General features: G+C 41.1%; 1 protein-coding gene across 1 annotated transcript in view; it reads right to left on the bottom strand.

Moving 5' to 3' along the window:
- The window catches only part of LOC126335917 (Down syndrome cell adhesion molecule-like protein Dscam2), a 935428-nt gene that overhangs the window by 45959 nt on the left and 866788 nt on the right, over nt 1-22681 (bottom strand). The window contains exon 28 of the mRNA XM_049999390.1: nt 624-917. Within this exon, the coding sequence (XP_049855347.1) occupies nt 624-917 (294 nt within the window). The remainder of the gene's footprint in view (nt 1-623; nt 918-22681) is intronic.

Raw genomic sequence — 22681 nt, 5'->3', positions numbered from 1 at the left:
CTCTCCTAAGGGATGTTCCTGAGTATGTGTATAAGCATCAAGCCACGCAGAAATGATCTTCTTCTGAATTTATCGCTGAAAAAAATATGAAATTGTATATACTGTTCATAACGACATTTTACATTTGTAATCCTTTATATTCATTTGTAGCCAGCTAATTATATGTCTTCTTTTGTGCTTTACATAGTTCTGGTACAAAGTAGACTTACAAAATATTTTCTTTCATGTAATATTATCTTCATGTTTTCTTAATATTTTACTTTTGTACTTCCAGAATGGCACTGAAATTTATCAATGCATAACACATAACATAATTCAAGTAATTATTCACTTAAAATTTGTTATGCTCAATCTTGGAATATGAATGCCTATTTAGTTAGTGAGTTATTTATACAAAAACAAAATACAGCTAAATATTTATGAAGAGATGACTTTGTATCATTTTATACTGAAATGAACATAAATAACTCAGAATCATGCAATTTACACACTTTCACTTCAGATTTGTTGTTCCATGATTATTTAACTTTTACACAATATTTAGCCAAAATATTTGCTTGTATTCACCTTTTTTTGTAATGGTGTCAGCAATAACACAGAGCTATAAAAACGGCTTTGCTTACCTCCTGAATGAGTAAGAGTTACAAAATCATATTTGTAGATAGTTGAACCAGCACTATTATGTGCAGTCATTCGAAGTGTATACCATGTCTCTGGATTCAAGTCAAGCACCAAAAATTCTGTTTGGTCAAACTTGACATTATTTGACACCAGTGTCCAGTCCACTCCATGTTTCAATTTATATTCCACGACAAATGATGTAATGGGGCAGCCACCATCACCCCATGATGAAACATTTAGAGAAATTGAGGTTGAATTGACATGTATGAGGTCAAAAATGTTAGGTGCTACTGGAGCTGTAAAGGAAACATAATACTTACATGAGTTTTATAATGAAACTTCATTGTATTTTTTCTAAATTATTTTCACCTCAACACAACATACAATGTCTGTTAAAATAGTTTTAGTTTAATATAATTAACATCCATAATTATCTACTCTATTGACTATAAATATGCTGTGATGTTCTAAGCCTCTTAAGCTATGATTTAAGTTTCAATGGCCTGGGCCCAAAATGAAAACATGATTGCCTGATATTTGAGCCATTCCATGATTTGGTAAATCAGTCCACCATTGTACCAATTGTGCATGACTTATGATATGTAAGTACATGTGTAAGATCCAGTGGGTTTAATTTGGTGAAATATTTGATGAGGAATTATAAGCTCATGTATTAATTATTTTAGAAATACCTCAAAAGCTTTATTATCAATCAATGCAATATAATATAAACTAATAGCATTTGTCTCCAGTTTCTGCATTCACTCACAATAAATATAATTGGCACTCTTACAGAAAGCAACAACACAAATCAGTGATGTTCAATGGTGTAATATTGTTTGAAACATATGGGTATGCGTAATGGAACTTTGCATCTCTTGCAGTCCTGTGTCATTTCACAACATTTTTTTTTTTATTTTTCATGCAATTTTTACCCAACTGATGTACCATAGGCCTGGCCCATGCAGTTCACATTTTGCCCAGTTGATGTATGTGTGTGAGGCACATGAAATTTACATTTCACTCAACTGATGTACCATGGTCCAGGCTTGTGATAGTCACATTTGGCCTGAATACCTTATGACAAGTCTCATATGTAGTTGTATGTTAATAGGTTAAACATCTAAGTTCTGCAACTTTTGTGTTAAAGATAATATCAGATTTTGGAGATGAAAATGTCAAAAGATTGACATACTTTTTCTATTTTTAATCATAAAGTCTTACAGTATCATATTCTGAGTTAATTTGTCACTGAGGAAAAAAGTATTTGCTGCAGAGAAGTATGGGAAAAAAGAGCAGAAAACATCTCAAGAAGAAATAATGTAAATGTTAGAACATTGTTATACATCAGGAGGTCACAGTTATGGTGCATGAAACATACAAATAACAGTCATTCTATCTTAGTTCAACTCCATGCTCAATGAGATTAGGGTCATTGTCACTACCGAATGTACCAGCTCCCATTGATACATTCTACACCATTTACCCCCTCAAACTACCTAAAAAGTTAATAAAAACAAAGATTCCAAGACTTACCAAGCGGGAAAGCGCCGGCAGACAGGCACATGAACAAAACACACAAACACACACACAGAATTACGAGCTTTCGCAACTGGCAGTTGCTTCGTCAGGGAAGAGGGAAGGAGAGGGAAAAATGAAAGGATGTGGGTTTTAAGGGAGAGGGTAAGGAGTCATTCCAATCCCAGGAGCGGAAAGACTTCCCTTAGGGGAAAAAAAGGACAGGTGTACACTCGCACACACACACACATATCCATGTGCGGATGGATATGTGTGTGTGTGTGTGCGAGTGTACACCTGTCCTTTTTTTCCCCTAAGGGAAGTCTTTCCGCTCCTGGGATTGGAATGACTCCTTACCCTCTCCCTTAAAACCCACATCCTTTCATTTTTCCCTCTCCTTCCCTCTTCCCTGACGAAGCAACAGCCAGTTGCGAAAGCTCGTAATTCTGTGTGTGTGTTTGTGTGTTTTGTTCATGTGCCTGTCTGCCGGCGCTTTCCCGCTTGGTAAGTCTTGGAATCTTTGTTTTTAATATATTTTTCCCATGTGGAAGTTTCTTTCTGTTTTATTTAAAAAGTTAATAATATATTCTTCATAGTGCTTATGTGCAGTAAGTAAAATCCTGTTTTTTTTCTGTTTTATGAGTGTTGCAATTTTAAACTCCAGCACTCTAAAATCACAGGCCACAGAGAAGATATTGTATATGGAGGGGTAACAGTTGCTAATGTTTTACATAATGACATGCTTGCACCAGTTTATCAGATTTTTTGCAACAGTTATGAAGCTGAGACCATGAATCTTTTGGAAGGAACAATATTGAACACAATCAACCACATTACACCCCCAATCACAGCAAATAAATTGGGGAAAGTAATTAGAGCAAAAGAAAAAAAAAATTCCAGAGATCTGCACACTGCTGTAAAATTTATAAGTTATACACATAGTTACATATGTAATTTATGACTGATTCAAGGCGCTATCCGATTCAAATACATAACTTCTAAGCCTAAAGATTACAAGACAGAGGCCTTCAATCATAGTGAATGCATATTGCCATGACCTTCAGATACGCTGTCGGCTGGGGAAGCATGGGGAGAGCAGCGGTGGTGGGGAGTACTTACAGCACTGTAGGGAAAATGATGAGTGCTGGGGAGAAGTGCACTTCTAAACTGAATCCTACACTCACAATTTTGGTAAATATTAAGCAGGGTTCCTCCATGCTCACACTTGCATGATGACCACTCAAAAAGATCTGGCATCTCTTCTTTGGTTAGTATCTGAAAGGAATCACACTGAAAATGGAGTGATTTGTTTTTACAAAAATGGTTAACAAACCATTTTTAACTTTCAGAGAAGAGTCACAAGCGGGGAATTTTGAATAAAACCTACACATTTCCCTTGTTGCCACATTAAAATTTGCTTATTTTGCCAAAACTCAGTGGAGTTTACACAGTCTCACTTCACTAATATCTTGTGCAGGTCAGCATCTTATGAAAAAGCACATCCTTGGTACAAAATAAATATGTAATGACTTCACTCAAGTTGTTCCAAAACCCATAGCATTTCTTGTTTCACCAGCTATCAAGGACCCTTAAAAATTACATTCTTTCATCAGAAAAGTCTGTGGTAGTGGAATAACAAGGTATATAGTCAAGTTTTGCATAACAACCATACAGCAAAATACTCTCTCCTTTGTGTGCTATCTTTTGCCAAAATCTCATTTCAATATCTCAAACTGTTTACAAAATATGAGGAATGTTGTGGATATTTCACTCTGGCTTTATTGCTGGTGTGGTGCAATTGCAAATGAGTGCATTATGCTAGATTAATTTTCTTAAGATTGGTGACAGATAGAAACCTCCAGCCAAGCCTAAAGAAAAATTCATATGCAGTGACATATTATTTAATATCCACCATACACAAAATCATAGCAACCCCTGTTTCTCATTGCAGTCTTTTTTGAATTTCATGCAGTATCTTAATTCCACACAAATATCCAATAACTATGACCATTAATGGAATGATAGGCACATCATAAGGAACCTGACATATAAAGCTACAAGTACAGCAAAAATGAAAATTTTTTAACTTGTAGTTTCTGTAACATCATTTGGGAAAGACTGCAGAGCATGCACGTCAATTCTGTAAGCGTCAACTGGCCAAAAAGAGTCAAATGCTTCTTGGCCTCCTCTTTTGAACAAATGAATGAATAACCCAGCTCTTTGCACGAAAACCAGTCACTGCACATTGGCCACCATATCCTGTGTGACCTATACCATCTAGTTTCACTAGTGACAAATCTTTCAAGACTACTTGACAAGCTCATGCTGAATTGAAGAACATCTTAAATACCACAATATCCTCAACAAAAGTCAATTTTGATTCTGAAGAAGCATTGCAAATGAACAGTCTGTATTACCATTTGCAGATCAAGTGTTACAGTTGATTAGCAATGAAGTGTATGCAGTGAAAATGTTCTCTGACATCTGTAAAGCATTTGACTGTGTGAACAACAAAACACTACACAAGGAAGTAGAACATTGTTGCTTTAGAGGAAAAAAGCAGAGATTTGATTCAACTTGTATAAAAAAATCAATCTAAATACTGAAGGAAGAAAACCAACCTCTTTTGACTGAGGTATCAGGTGCAGGGATGCATGTTGGATCCCCTGCTTTTAATTATTTTTGTAAATGATCTTGCAGTATTTTTTTTAAATTGCAAGATCATTTACAAAAATAATTAAAAGCAGGGGACCCAACATGCATCCCTGGGCCTGGTGCCTCAGTCAGAGGAGACTGTTTCAAGAGTTCAGTTGCATGAATGTAGCCTATGTGTTTGTGTTAACTATTTCAGAAGAAAGCTTTTTGGCTGAAAGCTTGTTTCTTTAGCAGTCCTTTTGTTCATGCCTTTCTGCAACTCAACATTTCTGCTATATGGTGAGTAGCAGACTATCCTTTTTATAATACTGTCAGATTTTTGTCAGAGTCAGTCAAGTTATTGGGAGATCAGTACACTGATACAAATAAACAGAATCAAGGGTAGCACCACATCATGTTATGATGTCACCAATAGATTATGGTATTTCCATTTTATTTCTTTTTGGTACTGAGGCATTAGTCTCAATTTATTAATCAGCCTACATATCTCTGATTGTGGTCTTCCACCCTTAACACCAGTAGCAGCTGAACTGTGGACTTACACTCATCATGAAATTGTGATACTAGGTCAGGTCATTCAGCAATTAATGTATAAGCAAGGAATGTGTTCTTTCTTTTTTTTTGCAGTTGCAGAACCTTCAGTGGAAAATGCACTGCACATACAGCCTTTGTGTTTTCCATACAACACTCCATCCAGGCAGTTAAGAACAGCCAACACCATTCCACATGTAGAAGCCAATTCTTTGTGTCTTCAATATGCTCCTTTGTATCTTCAGTCCTGGTAATGGCTTCTTCTAATTTTTATGTCCACATCACTTTGAAAAAGTCAATAGTCCAAATTTTTCAGTGCCTAATTCTAATAGCCTTGTGGAATGAGGCTAAGGAACAAATGAATTGCTTAGAGAAGTTAAAAGTGCTGTATCTGTTTGCTTAAAGCAGAAGGGCATTACCTTAGTCAGCATTTGAAAAGCAGGTGGGGTATTACATCTTTGTGGGGATTACAGAAATACAGTAAATGCCAATCAACTGTAAACTTGTACCCCTACTGTATCCTGATGAGTTACTTTCAAAATTTACAGATGTTCAGTATTTCTCTAACAAAAATATTTTGGATGCCTATTTTCAGTTTACTTTGGAGAAAGCTTCTAAAGTCATTCTGATATTAAATACTCCTCTTTGCCTCCAGCATTATAGCAGATTACCTTTGGAAGCTGTTGTGTCCTGATGAGTTACTTTCAAAAGTCATATGTGATAGTATTTCTCTAACAACAGTCTTTTGGAAGTATATTTTCAACTCCTTTGGAAGAGGATTACAAAGCCATTCTGATATTAAATACTCATTTTTGCTTCTTTTGATGTAACAAGTTACCTTTTGCATTGCTAGTGCACCAGCAAACTTTTATAATTTTTAGCAAGTTATTTCCAATGTTCCACAATTTATCAATTTACTAGATGATATGCTGATCAGTGGATGGACTCAAGAGGAGCACATGTCAAATCCCTGAGGAGTATTTTCCATTCTTTTGCAAGTTGCATTAAAGTGTTATTTGTCAGTGCACTCCTTATTTTGGTCTTCCACAAAATATGTAGGATGTATTCTTAATGGGGATAGCCTTAAACTAATGGCAGAGAATGTAATAACAATTTCCCATTTTCCTACACCAAAAGTACACAAAGGACCTACAGGTTTTTATTGGAAATATTACATATTGTACAATATTTGTTCCATAATTTGTGATGATAGCCCATCTGTTTAATCTATTGTGGAGAAAAAGGATCACTTTTAATTGGTGTGTGGAATGCCACCAAGCATTTCTACAGTGGAAACAATGTTTCCAAATTACTCCTTGGCTGCCCTTTTATCATCCTCATTTATCTCTCATGTTTTTGTGTCACCATATACACTGTTGGGGCCTTTCTATTGCACAAGCACCCAAATTGTTCAGAACAGCCTATCACATATGCTTTTAAGATCATCACCGTAACACCCAAAAAGTATTCCCAGATAGAAAAGGAGGCACTGGCAAATTATCTTTGATATCCAAAAGTTCTGCAATTTTCTGCATGGCAATGTCATCTGGTCACAGATTTGACCCTCAGTCAAAGTTGTCTGAACAGTCATCACAGAGTTTTCAGTGCTGAGTTCTTTCCTTATTAAATCACCACTGTTCCATTCATTATAACGTGTTGGCACAGCATGTGAACACACATGCGTTATTCAGGTTCTCTATGGATCCTAGTGAAAAATTTGGTCAATGAGATACTGCTTGTTTTCAGATTGAGTCACAATTGGTACAGTTGCTGGAAGAGTTTCCCATCACTTTTAGAGATATCACAGCAGACAAACATAAGGACTTGCTCTTTAAACAGTTCACCAGTTTGCACAAATTGGCTGGCCTTTCCTTTGGCATCCTCTTTGCAACTTCATTGTTTCTTTTCATGAAGTCATGCCCTTCATATTTTCTAAGGTGTGCTAATAATGAATCAACGTAATTGTCAGTGCCAAGTGATGATTTTGGAGGTTCTGCACTCTCATATGTTGCTACTTGTGCATTAGTTCCACTGGGGAACTTTCAGAATGAAGAATCTGGCCATCAACATGTGTATTGGCTATGACTTAATGAGCACATTGCACCTGTGTATCACCACTGTGAAGCTTGCCAGCTGCAGCAACCAGCACTGCCCTAAATCTACCAACTGTGGCCCACATATACTCATCCATGAGACTGGCTGCATGTAGGTTTCATGGGTCCTTTCCAAGGGACCATTTGGTTGATTTTGATAGATGCATATTCTCATTCCCCATACATCATCAAAATGTAATAGACCACAATGGAAAACACTACTATGGCCCTGGCTACAATTGTATACTGAAGGAGCTCCATGATTTCTTATCAGCGATAATGAACCACACTTTTCACCTGCTGGTTTTCAATTGTTTTGCACCTGGAATTGAATCAAGCTTGTTACCACACCTATCTTTCAACCTATCTCTAATGTCATGGCCAAGAATTTTGTATGAACATTAAAATGCAAATCAAAAACTATTAACATCCATGCCTATTAATTCTACACCTATTCCTTTTTATCCTTTTATCAGGTGATACTGATCAATGATTGAAGCCCAAGGGAACTCTTGCATGGATGTCTGCTTAGTTCCCTGTTAGATCTGTTGCAGCCTTTATCAGTAGAAGAATGTTGTCATTTCCATCTGTGTGTACGCATTTGGACACATGCCTGGCTTGATGTGATGCCTCATCACTGACCAGCAAGTCCACCAGCTGGTCATGGAGGCAAACTCTGCTGTCTGATCTGCCACAATGGTGGGAGCACCTGGCCACAGGGATCAACAGTAGTAGATGTGGGGTTCACTTCCAGGATGACATCCCAAGTGGTGGGTGCCTGGCATTCTTGGTCCTCCGGCCATCATCCATCAACCCTTTGGATATGGACATATGGACCTAGATAATATGTTGGCAACTGTGCCCCCCACCCCCTCACAAAAAAACACCTGTGCTAGGTCAGATACCTTCTCCAGAATCAGCAGCAAGCTGTGAGTCTGAACCATCCTGCCTCTCTGATGCTGGACTTTGAAGTAGCTCCCCCATCACCAGTAGCATCTGAAGCCACACCCCAGCCTTTGCAACAAGCTGCTCACAGATTTCCTCCTCCACACAGGCCATTGGGATCTGGGCCCTATGGCCAATTCAGTCCTGGTGGCTGTATCAATGGAGCAATTGATATTAGTATGAATATTTTCAGCGAGGTCACTACACGTGTTGCGATGCAGAAGGATATATGTGCAGGCACCGGGTCATGTGGCAAAACACCCCTGGCAGATTTAAGAGATGCAATGGAATCATCACAACCAGCTGATGTTTTCAGCCAGTTCTCTGGTGTACCTATTGATAATGATCCTGCACTGTGTGGTTTTTTTCCTGAACTGTGAGTTGGACTTTCTGTTGCCTGCTGTTGAGATTTCAGTCGCAGATGGAGCTTGCTTATCTGTCTAATGTGGCACTATCTTCATTCACCATTCCAGCAACAGATGTCCTTTCAGTGAGCAAACTAGCAGCATATGGTTGTAGTGAGAGTGTGGTTTGTATTAGAGTGCTTCCCATTCGAAACTACAATCAGCATTCACCTTCACTAAAGTGTGAGTTACTGAAAAGATCTGGAGTACTGTATTGGCCAAAAGGTATCCGCCTCCGGAAGCTTTTTGGTTTGTGTATTTCCAGAAGAGTCAGGTATAATTACTTTCTGTGATTTATTTGTAAATGATATGAGCTTAATAAAATTTGTGTTGATGAAGAAGCAGAGTGCAACAGCACAAATACCAATCTATTTTCTATGGCATTCACAGGTAATGTCTTGGGAGAAACATTGTCAGTGTGTCAGAGTATAAGCCCAGATTTCTCTGATTTTACTGTCATCATCATTACACAAGATGTATGTTAGATGAAGTAATATCCCTAACATCTTACATTGCAAGTGCATTCCTTGAATTTTAAGAACAAGTTTTTTTTTGTAATGTCCTCAAAAATGAATCATTGCTATCTTTTCAGTTAACCCAACTAGCCTGCTGCCCATCTTCAGAAACTATATGTTTGCATGTCCTCCTGAAAGACACCCATCTAACATGGTTCCACCTATGATACAGTTGTATTCATCACTGATGCCTCACTGTGGCAAGTGCCATGGCTCATGGGGAACTTTACTACTGTATGATAAATGAATTTATGCATTGTATTACCCATGATTTCTTTGCAAGGTTTTGCCACTTTTGTATTTATGTCAGCAGGTGGTGTAATTGACTAATTATTATTTTTGATTCAGACATGTTGTTTCATCCTTAATCCAGATTTATTTCACTTTTAATGACTGATTTTTTAAATGACTGACTGTTTTTTAAATGACAGTAAATAATTTGAGTCCAGTGGTATCTAGCTAATCTGTCTAAGAAAAGTCTTATTTTAATTCAAAATAATTTGTATTGATAATTCTATGTATAAGTGCTCCTCATATATGTGGAAGGGTTTCTCTAATTCAGAAAACTCACATGTGCACACCATACCTGTAGTACATCCATAAAGGCCTCCTGTAGTACACCAATGGAAGTGTTTATGTAACAACCTACAAGAGTCTCAAAACCACAATCCAGAGAACAGCTATAGATTCTGGAAAAAAATACTACACATTGTGAGCTATGCTTCTAATATGTTATTGGTGCTAGTGGTACTCTCTACATCAGACAGAATTTTCATCCTGGGACACAAGGGGAATCCTGAAGGAGATCCCAGCAGGGGGACTGAAATTTTGAGTAGTGAAGAGTTTTGAAGAGGAATATGATATGACCTAACAACTCAGAAGATTTCCTGTTGACAAAAATAACAATTCTGAAACTTGCTGCACCTTGCATGGCCAACAGCGACTGATCTGAAAACTTCTGCATGCTGCTAGGGAGAGGAAGGGTAGGACAGAGTCAGTTGAATTGTGCTGTGCTGGTAGTGTAACTTCTAGTGCCATTTCCCTAGTAGGCATTCCTAAGCTACATTTGTTATGCTGCAAAGATTTTCTCAACCTGAAGGTTGGTTTGAACACTTGTATTGCATTGGTTTAATGGAGGTGGTGTGCCTTTGCCTTCCTCTTAAAGCTCTGAACCAACTTATGAGGCATTTGCAGGGGGACCTATAGTTTAACGTGGACTCTGAAACACAGTACAGCTTGACTTTCCTGCTTTTTCAGTGTAAGAAGTGATGCAAGCAATAAGTGACTGTAAAAAATCCTAGGACCAATGTGGGATTGAATACTGGACCTGTAAGTTTGTAGTCTGCAACTCAACCATAGAGTCACCGAGGTGTACCATGCCACCTCTGCCTCAGTGTGTTGTTATCCGACTCACTTCTACAAGTGTTTAGCGTTTGTTTAGTGGCATGGATTAGCAACGTGTGGTCTCCAGCATCTATTGTGTATATGGAATTTTGATCACAAAATACATGTTATCTGGCTAAGTTTGCTTCCTTTAATCTCAAATGATCTCAGAATAATTTCTATCTGGAGCTCAGATGAATAATTCACTGAGAAATTTTTCTGTTGGAGTGAGGACTAACTAACAATTTATGCGGTTGTTACAGAAATTAGTTATGTTTGTGCCTGTGTACCATCTCTGACTTGGTAAATGGAGGATCAATGCATTGTGAGGCAGTAAGGGTTAATATACTCTGTACAATTGTAATGATTAAATAAGTTAATGTATAAAACTCTTACCAATAAATAGTGTGGAAATTGTATCTCTATGCTGTGTCACTAGTCAGCTGGTACCCAGTTTCCTACAGTGTTGACTCCAAATTTCTGCATCGATCCACTATTCTGCTGGTACCAAGTTTCCCACAGTAGTGACTCCAGATTTCTGGATCGAACCACAATTTAGCTGTGAAGTCAAACATCTGCTGTCTCAGTTATGCCATTGAGAATGCTGCCACTACAACTTCACTGTTTCTTCAGCAATGTTGAAAACTTCTCTCAACAAGTGCTTGTGAATTCCCCACACATTCTATGTGCAAAATCAATAAACACCCACCAAGGCTTGGATGACACTACACTGCTGAATGGTATAGTGACAATGCCATCATTGTTCACCGTATCTTTCGACCAAACTTGCAACACTGCCTATACAAAGCAGAAAACTGTGCCATGAGGAGCATTGAATATACTGAGTAACTTCAATATAAACATTCCAGATTTGACACTGAGTGAATCTATTCCTTGTACTTCAGACAAAAATGCAGTAAAGAAACAAAATAAACAGTGTCTGCCCTCTTTGCAACAAACATTATTCTAAGTCCTTTGACTTTCACGAGGGAAAAAACATTGCCTGATCCAATGCTAGTGTTATGAGCCTTATGACACTCACATTAATGACCTGAATCATACAGATGCCTTCCACACTGCCATTACAGATGAACAACAATGCCTACACCATACCACCCCATCATTCTGTTTCATCATCCATCTGACAATGGAGTGTGGGATCAAGGTTTACATCACCTTTCAGTACCTGTGCATTCTGATTTTCCAGATCCTGTTCTGACTGTTGTGACTACATGCGAGTTCTGAGAGACAGACTATGACATAACTCACATCCTTGCTGTGCCAGGCAACACAATTGACGTGCTTCCAGTCCAGCATCATGCTTTCCATTTGCAATCACCTGCACACAACACCAAAACCAACTAGGTACTTCATGAGCACACCTTGGCAAGGTCAGATATTGCTGTCTCCCAGTTCAAATGATGTCACAACTGTGTCAGTCATGTCACAAATGACTGCACATCCATACAATTCGCTGAGATGTGGACTGTATCATTGGATAATAAATGGACTATGTCTTCCTTCTTTACATTACCAGGACCTTATGTGCACTCTCACATGCAATTTGTGCTGCCTCAGACATCTGACCCTGGGAAAGCAGCATGTACTGTGATGGCCCTGGAACTTCACTCACATGTGCAGCTGTTCTTCAAACACCCACCCAAGTCCTATGCGCATTGTGATGTGATGCTGGCCATCTCGTGCGATGATACTCCAGCATCTCCTGCATCGTCATGCTCACCTTACAATGTTGCCTCACAATAAAACCACTGACAGCCATCATACCATCCACCATCATCTGAAACTATGATTGTTCTGCACAGATTCTCCCATGAGATGGTTTGCCCTCAGTGAATGTTTGATGTCAGCCAATGGCAACACTGGGGATCATGAGAAGTTTGCCATTCTTCTAAACCACCTCAGATACAGTTTGGACCTTATTAGCAATTTGCTTTTGGGCGTTCCAGAATCTCACAAATACAGAACTGCTAAGACACTGTTGCTACAATGACTAATAAACACATCTGGGCAGCAGCTAAACTTCATCGTCAATTAGACTACTTTGAAAAACTGCATGCTGCCTTCACTCTGGCACTGCTCGTGAGCTCCTATTGGCCAATCTCTCCTGCCTGACCACATGTTATTGGCAGTTTGGCTCCTAAAACTGCCAGAGAACATCCATGCTAGCACACATCCAAACGTGGTATGCTACTGTCAATGCCCAGTACACATGCGCCAAAACTGATTTTGCACGATCCCGGCTGAGTTACCCCGACATTCTGTGCAGCTGTGGACTGCCTGATGATGAACACACCGACCCAAACTGGGCTGTGTCCCTGGCCTCTACAACCCCAAGCACCTTTCATGGCTCCGGTGATCCACAATTGCTTATATGATGGCCGAGGTTGTCACTCGCCACCTCCCAGTTGGCCACTTGATGTACAAATAAAAGCAGCACCAACCAAGTTAATCATTGCCTCCATGCCCAACACATTACAACCATACTGCTGGCTTCACACCAGATTTGGCAAGATGCACAGTGCTGCAGATAACCTTGCACCTACCCAAACTATTATGTAGATGTGACATACGTGCACCAGACTGCTCTTCATAAACAAGATGCCTCCTCACATCACAACAAACCAGGTGGGCAGATTGTCCCCATCTGTTCATCCATGACTGGCACATATATTTCCTTACAGGGCTGATGTGAGTGCTCTGCTGCCTGCTCTCACACCTGTCACACTGTTGCTGTCGCCACTGCAACTGAATCTGGCCAATGACCCTGTGATCAGAGTTGCTGGAACTGCACACATCATGCTCAACCTTGGTACAGATATGCAAAATACCTTGGATGTTGGTAGTGGCAGAGACAGTTGAACAGTCCTAGGAGCCAACTTCCTCCAGCACTACCAACTAATGCCAGATTTAAACCACATCCTCCTATTATGACAGAATGATGAGCAACTGATCTTTGGTATGGTAAATGATACACCACCTGCCGGCATTGCAGCACCCTCAATCATGCTGCTGCCACTCAATACATTACTCAACCTGAAGCTACAAAGCGAAACACTTTTCAACCAGCTAAGCTTAAAGACAGCTGAGACTCTTCATTACATCCTGACAACAACAAGGTCATGTACCTCACCAACAAACAACTACGGAGACAAATAGTGGACACCACCATGTCACTACATGCAGCTCAACAGAAGCTTGATGACCATCATCCTGACACTGATCACTACCACAGTGCTGCTATTACAGCCACTTCTCAAGCTAGCGAAGCATCATAACTCCCACTTGAGAGGATTCCTGAGACAACGTCATGTGACATTAACAGTGATGGTGAATCACATCACACCCTGCCTCCTGGACACACTCCATGCTCTCCCATTAGACAACATGCAATATGTATCGTGGGGGACGGTACAGTCCATTCCACTACAACCACACCAGACTCCCTGTCCATTGCTGTGTCCATCATCTAGCTCCTCACAAACTTGAAGTGGCTAAAGCTGCGGTGGACGAACTTTCACAAACTGGCATGGGCTGAATATGCCAACCCATCAAACAGTGATTGGGTCTCTCCAATAAAACTAGCTCATAAAAAGAATGTTACTTGGCACTCATGTGGCAACTATCACTGCCTTAATGCCCATACAATCACTGACAGCTACCCCATTCTGAACTTGCAAAAATTTTCAATGTCATTGATTGCAAAACAGCATACCTGCAGATTCTGATGGCAGATGAATAGGTACCAAAAACTATGATAATCATGCCATTCAGTCTCTTTGTGTTCCTCTATGCTGTATGGACTAAAAATGTGGCACAGAGATGCCGAGATTTATTGGTAGCTTACTGTTCAATTTGCCTTTTTGTTACACCTATCTGGATGATGTTATGATTATTTTGCAGAATGAGCAAGACCATGACGAACACCTTTTTATCCTCCTTGATAAGTTGGCCTCCCTTGGGGTCAGAATAAACAATGACAAATGCCAACTTTGGCAACTCCATGTGACATGTGACCTTTTTTGGGCACCACATTGGCGTGTATCTTACTTCTGTGGAAACTGTTCAGACATGCCCATCCCACCTGCCAACAACTACCAAGAGCTGCATATTTTTTTTGGGGTCATAAATTTGTACTGTACCTGGTTGCCAAACACCTCTGAGACTTTGCCACCACTCATACAAGCACTTGCATGGCGAGAATACATCTGGTAAATGATGCCTTGTTAAGACACTGCAAATGCTGGCAGCCTTTCAACAAAATAAAATGACACATGTTACATACCATGATCCTAACCAACCCATCACATAATGTACATCTAATTATTGTGTGTGATGCTAGCGATCACTCAGCGTCTCAGATCTTCCACAACTTGTCAGCAGATTCTGCATCCAGGAGAGTCTGCCACCTAGATTTTGCAGTAGAGTTCACTATCAATGTGTGATACATGAAAGGTTCCAATAATATTGTGGTGGACTCTCTTGTCCTTATCGCTGCTACTTCCACCTGGCTGGACTTTGATAGAAGTGCAGATGCACAAGTGACAGATGTCAATGTCCACAGCTTGTTTAACAAATCAGACAGTAGACTCCAATTGCAACAATGCACACTAGCCAGCATGACCAAACAAGTTTGGTGTGACATTTCAAATGAATGGGCTCAGACAGACATCCCAAAACCATGTTGCAGAACAATTTTTGACCTTCTCCACAATCTTGCTTATCTGAGCCCTACCACACACCACATCAGGCCATGTCTGGCCTAACATTAAAAAGGGTTGTACCACATGGACCAGGACTTGTATGTGTGCCAGCAGGCAAGGACTGACATCCACACTCAGTCCCCTTTTGGTAAATTGCTGACGGCAAAGGGGCAGTTCCATCTTATCAACATAGACATCTCAGGAGCACTCCCTGAAACGCATAGTTCCCATTACATTCTGTCAATCATAGATCTTGTTACATGATGGGTGGAGGCCACGCCCATTTCCAACATATCGATAGAGACAGTATGAAAAACTTTCATCAACAGCTAGATTGCCAGACTTGTCTGCCCGGCCTCCGTAATGTTGCAGCAGGGTCAGACTTTTGAATGCCAACTGTTCAATGACATGCCACCTATGCAGATGCCACCAGTTCCACACAACCACCTAGTACCTCCACTCCACTGGCCTCATGGAAGGGTGGATCAGGCAATAAAAGGTGCTCTCATGTGCCACTCAGAATTGTCGGTGGAGGCCTTCCAAGGGTTCTTGTAGGCATTCACACAACACGTAAAGATGACTTTGATGTGTCGCTCACTGAAATAATATTGTTATGGAGTAAAGTCAAACACTGGCGTACCAGTTGGGAATGATAGAGCAGAGAGGGCTGTGTGAAAATGTCAGTCAATTGCACACTGACCAACCCCTCTCTAGGATGACAATGCAACGGCAGTGGCCTCTATGTGAAGAGGACATAAACACTGTACCTGATTGGTTGAGGCCCAGTAAAAGAGAAGCTTCGTGACTAGCAAACTGAATAGAAGCATGAACTGTATTACTTCACTTGTGATAGGAATTGTGTACACTGAGAAAGCTTGTTTATTTTGCCTGTTGCCCTTTGCTTGTGACACATCTATGTAATTCTCAAAGTTAAGTATAGTCTTTTTATTTTTTTGTAATAAAATTCGCTTGAACTGTTGTCTAGTGATCCAAGAAAGCAGGTTTCCTAGACACCACATGTTTGATGACTAGGTAGGATTTAACAACTACACTCCTGGAAATTGAAATAAGAACACCGTGAATTCACTGTCCCAGAAAGGGGAAACTTTGTTGACACATTCCTGGGGTCAGATACATCACATGATCACACTGACAGAACCACAGGCACATAGACACAGGCAACAGAGCATGCACAATGTCGGCACTAGTACAGTGTATATCCACCTTTCGCAGCAATGCAGGCTGCTATTCTCCCATGGAGACGATCGTAGAGATGCTGGATGTAGTCCTGTGGAACGGCTTGCCATGCCATTTCCACCTGGCGCCTTAGTTGGACCAGCGTTCGTGCTGGACGTGCAGACCGCGTGAGACGACGCTTCATCCAGTCCCAAACATGCTCAATGGGTGACAGATCCGGAGATCTTGCTGGCCAGGGTAGTTGACTTACACCTTCTAGAGCACATTGAATGGCACGGGATACATGCGGACGTGCAATGTCCTGTTGGAACAGCAAGTTCCCTTGCCGGTCTAGGAATGGTAGAACGATGGGTTTGATGACGGTTTGGATGTACCATGCACTATTCAGTGTCCCCTCGACGATCACCAGAGGTGTACGGCCAGTGTATGAGATCGCTCCCCACACCATGATGCCAGGTGTTGGCCCTGTGTGCCTCGGTCGTATGCAGTCCTGATTGTGGCGCTCACCTGCACGGCGCCAAACACGCATACGACCATCATTGGCACCAAGGCAGAAACGACTCTCATCGCTGAAGACGACACGTCTCCATTCGTCCCTCCATTCACGCCTGTCGCGACACCACTGGAGGCGGGCTGCACGATGTTGGGGCGTGAGCGGAAGACGGCCTAACGGTGTGCGGGACCGTAGCCCAGCTTCATGGAGACGGTTGCGAATGGTCCTCGCCGATACCCCAGGAGCAACAGTGTCCCTAATTTGCTGGGAAGTGGCGGTGCGGTCCCCTACGGGACTGCGTAGGATCCTACGGTCGTGGCGTGCATCTGTGCGTCGCTGCGGTCCGGTCCCAGGTCGACGGGCACGTGCACTTTCCGCCGACCACTGGCGACAACGTCGATGTACTGTGGAGACCTCACGCCCCACGTGTTGAGCAATTCGGCGGTACGTCCACCCGGCCTCCCGCATGCCCACTATATGCCCTCGCTCAAAGTCCGTCAACTGCACATACGGTTCACGTCCACTCTGTCGCGGCATGCTACCAGTGTTAAAGACTGCGATGGAGCTCCGTATGCCACCGCAATCTGGCTGACACTGACGGCGGCGGTGCACAAATGCTGCGCAGCTAGCGCCATTCGACGGCAAACACCGCGGTTCCTGGTGTGTCTGCTGTGCTGTGCGTGTGATCATTGCTTGTACAGCCCCCTCGCACTGTCCGGAGCAAGTATGGTGGGTCTGACACACCGGTGTCAATGTGTTCTTTTTTCCATTTCCAGGAGTGTATATGGTGGGCCCCTCACTCTACCCGCTGAATCCATAGTGCATGCTATGATCCACTTATCAGACTTAGTGGTGCGAGTGTGCACACACATCAAAAACATCAGTGTGCCAACTCCCCTCATCTCATGGCACAATGAATTTTTCTTCATAAAGACCTGGCCACTTATTCTCATGTGATGCAATGTACAGACACAATGAGTCCCGCCTTGCAACCACCATTTACAGGACCATACTAAGAGCTGAACTGTGATAAAAACACTTTTGATATCAAAATTGCTGAAAAAAAAACAACAGTGTCTGTGAACTAACTTAAAGCAGTGTGGACATAAGCAGATCTGTCACAACAGACACTCTCCACCTCCACCATCTCCTATGCATCTCTTAGTAAATTTCTAAGTGTGTGTAAATCTCCATCATTTTCTGTCTGATGACATATCTGCCACATTACATGATACCAACCTCGTGGTTATAGCTACCTACATGGACAGGTGGTCAGTTGCAAGTGCTGTCACACATGATCCACTGCTGTTCAGAAATTGATGTGATGGGACTCACCTCCCATTTTTAGCAGACAGTACACTCACCATCACCACCCTGGCTTACAATACTACCAGCCCTGCAACACCTCCTGCGGATGAAACAGTGCAAGGAAACTCCACCAACATGCCTCCATCTCCAATTGCCACTCCTGAGTCAGTAACAATTAAAGATGCTCCAGAGACTACTTCCATATCTGCCAATGCCACAAGTGGCAACCTGTTAGTTGTACTGCTGCCATCACACTTTGGGCATGCCCTGCAGCCCCCTGTGCACCTTGCTGACTACAATTTGTCTTCCATCACATCAACCATTACAAAGCTGCTTACATCACTTATGACAGACAATGCCCCACTGCAGCCTATTCTCACATGCTGTGCTCCATAAGGGTTGGGCTCTGTGGTGGCATAACATCTCTGACTCTGTAAATGGAGGATCACTGCCCAGTGAGGCAGTAGTAGTTAGTACTTTCCATATTCTCATAATGATTACATGAATTATGTATATTGTGTTTACCAATAAATAGTGTGGAAATCATATCTCTATGTTGTGTCACCATTTTGCTAACACTCTGATGATACTCCCTTTACCACACATTCAGTTAATGTTGTGATCTGTTTTGCGGGGTTATAACATAGCCCAACATTCACACCCAGATATAGTGTATGAAGCAGCAGTATCAGCTACTACACATAAGATTGGAGTGGTGGTGGTGGTTAGTGTTTAACGTCCCATCGACAACGAGGTCATTAGAGACGGAGCGCAACCTCGGTGTAGGGAAGGATTGGGAAGGAGAGCGGCCGTGCCCTTTCAAAGGAACCATCTCAACATTTGCCTGAAGCGATTTAGAGAAATCACGTAAATCCTAAATCAGGATGGCCGGAGACGGGATTGAACCGTCGTCCTCCCGAATGCGAGTCCAGTGTGCTAACCACTGCGCCACCTCGCTCTGTATAAGATTGGAGGTAGCCGATATGTCATGGCCATCATCCCAGTTGTCAATCTGCTGTCACATGACAGAGCAGCAACATGAAACCTATTGATACCATCAATATGTCTTCTATCTGTCAAAAATGGCTTTCAAACAACCAGCATGGAACTGAGCAATCTGTCATTACTAAACACAATTTTTAATGAGTATGGAATTATTAAAATACATAAAATGATTAAATTAAACTGATAAAACAGTGGAAATAGAGTGAAACTGAACTGAATGGAAAGTCCCATTGATTTTCCTGACAATGTGCCATAAATGTTGTTAATGGTCCTACCCAAAGATGTACCCAGTAAGAGGCAAGGCAGAGCAGCTTACACTCTCCTGCCTTCCTCCCCTCTTCCAACCTCTATCAGAAAGACATATGTAATAATTGAGCTGCTCGGGGGAACAAAATGGTAAGTGCCATCGCCGCGTATTTTGCGGTAGATGGCTAATGACTCCACCTGTGGGATGCACAATGCAGTAAACTTAGTTGTAGTTACAAATTCACTCAACAGATGTCATAGCGGAGCTTAATGGTAAGCGCCACTGCCTGCCTGTTGCAGAAACATAATGGTAAGTGACAGAGAGTATGGTGGGAAGAAAAACATCTCCGAGATTATGGCAACAGTGAACATGGCAGAAGACGAGGAATTTACTTCCAATGATACTAATATCTTCAAGAGGGATCCAGAATACATTCTTAATGATTCAGATGACTCAGAGGTGTGTTATTTTCTAAATATACCATCTTTAGTACATTTCAAGAAAATAATGGTATGCGCATTTCTCATTTATATTGTTACATGTAATAATAATGATGGTAACAGTAATAGTAGTTTTTGCTAACATACAGGTTGATCGCGAATCAGATCACATTGCCCAAAACAACGAACAGTGTATCGCTCCTGCAGAAACCATTCAGGAAGGGGCCCTCGAACAGACAAAGAGGTCATCTCAGAAAAGGCTGAGTGTCGATACTCAACGCAAAATTAAACAGAAGAGGTGTAATTTGGGAAAAGAGTATCTTTCTCGTACAGGAGCAACTGTAAGTAAAACAACTGTAGGACCTAATTGCCAGTGCCCTCGTAAATATTTTGAAAAAGTAGGAGATTTGAATGTGATGAAACTATTCAGAACATTTAGGGAAGCAGGTGATTTTAACATTAAAAATGCACACTTATTTGGTGCAATGAAATCTAATACTGTTGCACGTCGCCGAAAAGCAGCTGGAGAAAATTCCCGGAGAAAATGTACTATTTCCTACAGCGTAGAAGTTAGTAGTAGTGATATAAAAGTATGCAAGAAAGCTTTTTTTGCCATTCATAGTCTACATAACAATCGCGGTCATGTCGAAAATATACGAAAGAAAATCGCATCTGGGTCGACCACGCCACCCCAGGACAAACAGGGCAAGCATTCCGTACATCCGCATGCTTACTCTGATACTAGTGTTAACAGCATCAGGGAACACATCAACAAAATACCGAAATACGAGAGTCATTACAGGCGCTCAAACAGTTGTGCCAGATTGTACTTGGGCACAGATGTAACAATCGCCTCCTGTTATGAGCACTATAAGAATGTTTTCTGCAAGGAGATGTCCTATGAGCTTGTATCTGCAGAGAAGTACAGGCAAATTTTCACTGAAGAGTATAACTTAGGAGTAAAGTCACCAAAGAATGATACGTGTAAGACTTGTGACATGCTCAAAGTGCAAATTGAGAGCACTGATGCCCCCCTCCCCCCCTCCCCAACTGAAAGTAAGTCTGGAGCATCAGTTGGAATTACACCAACATTGGGCAGAAGCAGGGCAAGCTAACATTGCCATCCAGACAAAATGAGCAGAAGCAGACAGTAATCTACATGTTGTGACTATTGACTTGCAGCAGACTCTCCTAGTTCCTAAGTTAAGTTGTGGTCCAGCTTTTCACAAAAGAAAGATTTGGTTGTATTATCTCAGTTTTCATGATTGCGTCAAGAAGAAAGGGCACTGCTTTTTGTGGAATGAGACTACTTCAGCCCGTGGATCAGAGGAAATTTTGAGCTGCCTTTTATGTTACTTTGAGGAAAACGACATAAAAGGAGAGACTCTCATCACGATATCTGATAACTGCTGTGTCCAAAATAAGAACTGGAACATAGTAAAATTTTGGAAATATCTAATTTCAACTGGTAGATTTTGTGTGACTGAACACCACTTTCCCCTTGAGTGGGCACACAATGTTGCCCTCCGATAGAGATTTCGTGACAATTGAAAATTAAGTTCACCGACAAGTACAAGATGTGTACAGTCCAGATCAATGGTGCGAGATCATCAAGAAGTCGGCTAAGAAGAATCCATTGCTTGTATATATTATGAAAAGAGAGGATATCTATCAAATACGACACTCTAAAGAAGCGTTTGTCTTCAGAAAGAAGACAGTTGATGGTCGAGTTGTCAACCTAAGGAAAGTATGTAGGTGAGAGATGACCTCCTAATATCCATGATCTTTATTCATCATTGAGACATTTTGTCATGACATTTGGCATGAAATAAGCTTCAGGTAATGTAGAAGGCAAGAACCAGTTCCTACGATTCGACTTAAATACAATGGGCTAAGACTTATTGAAAAGAAGAAAGTTGCTGACATCCTGTCACTCCTAAATACATACCTCCTGTTCACCATGGATTTTTCCTGTCACTAAAGCCAACAGTTTTGGATGAAAAAGACAACAGTAATGAGAGTGATGAATGATTTTGCAGTTTCAGTAAAGTGTTGAAGACGTACTGTAAAATTTGATATGTAATGTTCTATCACTATGTGTTGTTAATGGTGTATGGTAATGTAATAATTTTTGTATATTTCATTTGTTTTAGTCAGTTCTGAGTTTCATTTAGGTCTGTATAGTAGAAGATAGATGTTAGAATCACTACAGAGTAAAAGGACTGTTCAAAAAAAAAATTATTCAGATTTGCAGATCAATTGAAACTTTAGATGCGCTGTATCTCGAAACTGTGATTTTGGCACTTACCATTTTGTTCCCCTGAGCAGCTCAATTCTGTATCAGTATGAGCAAAGCCAGAACACGTAATAGACACTGTCTAGTAAAAGGTGAATCTAGAGCTGTTTCATTAAGAAATATCAGAATTGTTTACTGATGTAATTATTCACAAGGAAGTGAATATGGGCTGCCCTCCTCCTACTCCCTTCTGACCTTGCCCCTCCACTTCATCCAGTTCAGATTCTGGGTATGTTCTTGTTGCTAAATGTGTTTCCATATATGTATGTAGAAGTGGGAGAAGGTGGTGCCGCTGACAATGGTGAACCA

This window comes from Schistocerca gregaria, chromosome 2 (assembly GCF_023897955.1).
Source record: "Schistocerca gregaria isolate iqSchGreg1 chromosome 2, iqSchGreg1.2, whole genome shotgun sequence".
NCBI lineage: Eukaryota > Metazoa > Arthropoda > Insecta > Orthoptera > Acrididae > Schistocerca > Schistocerca gregaria.
Note: the sequence above shows the minus strand (reverse complement) of the source record. Positions and strands in the feature narration are given on the sequence as shown.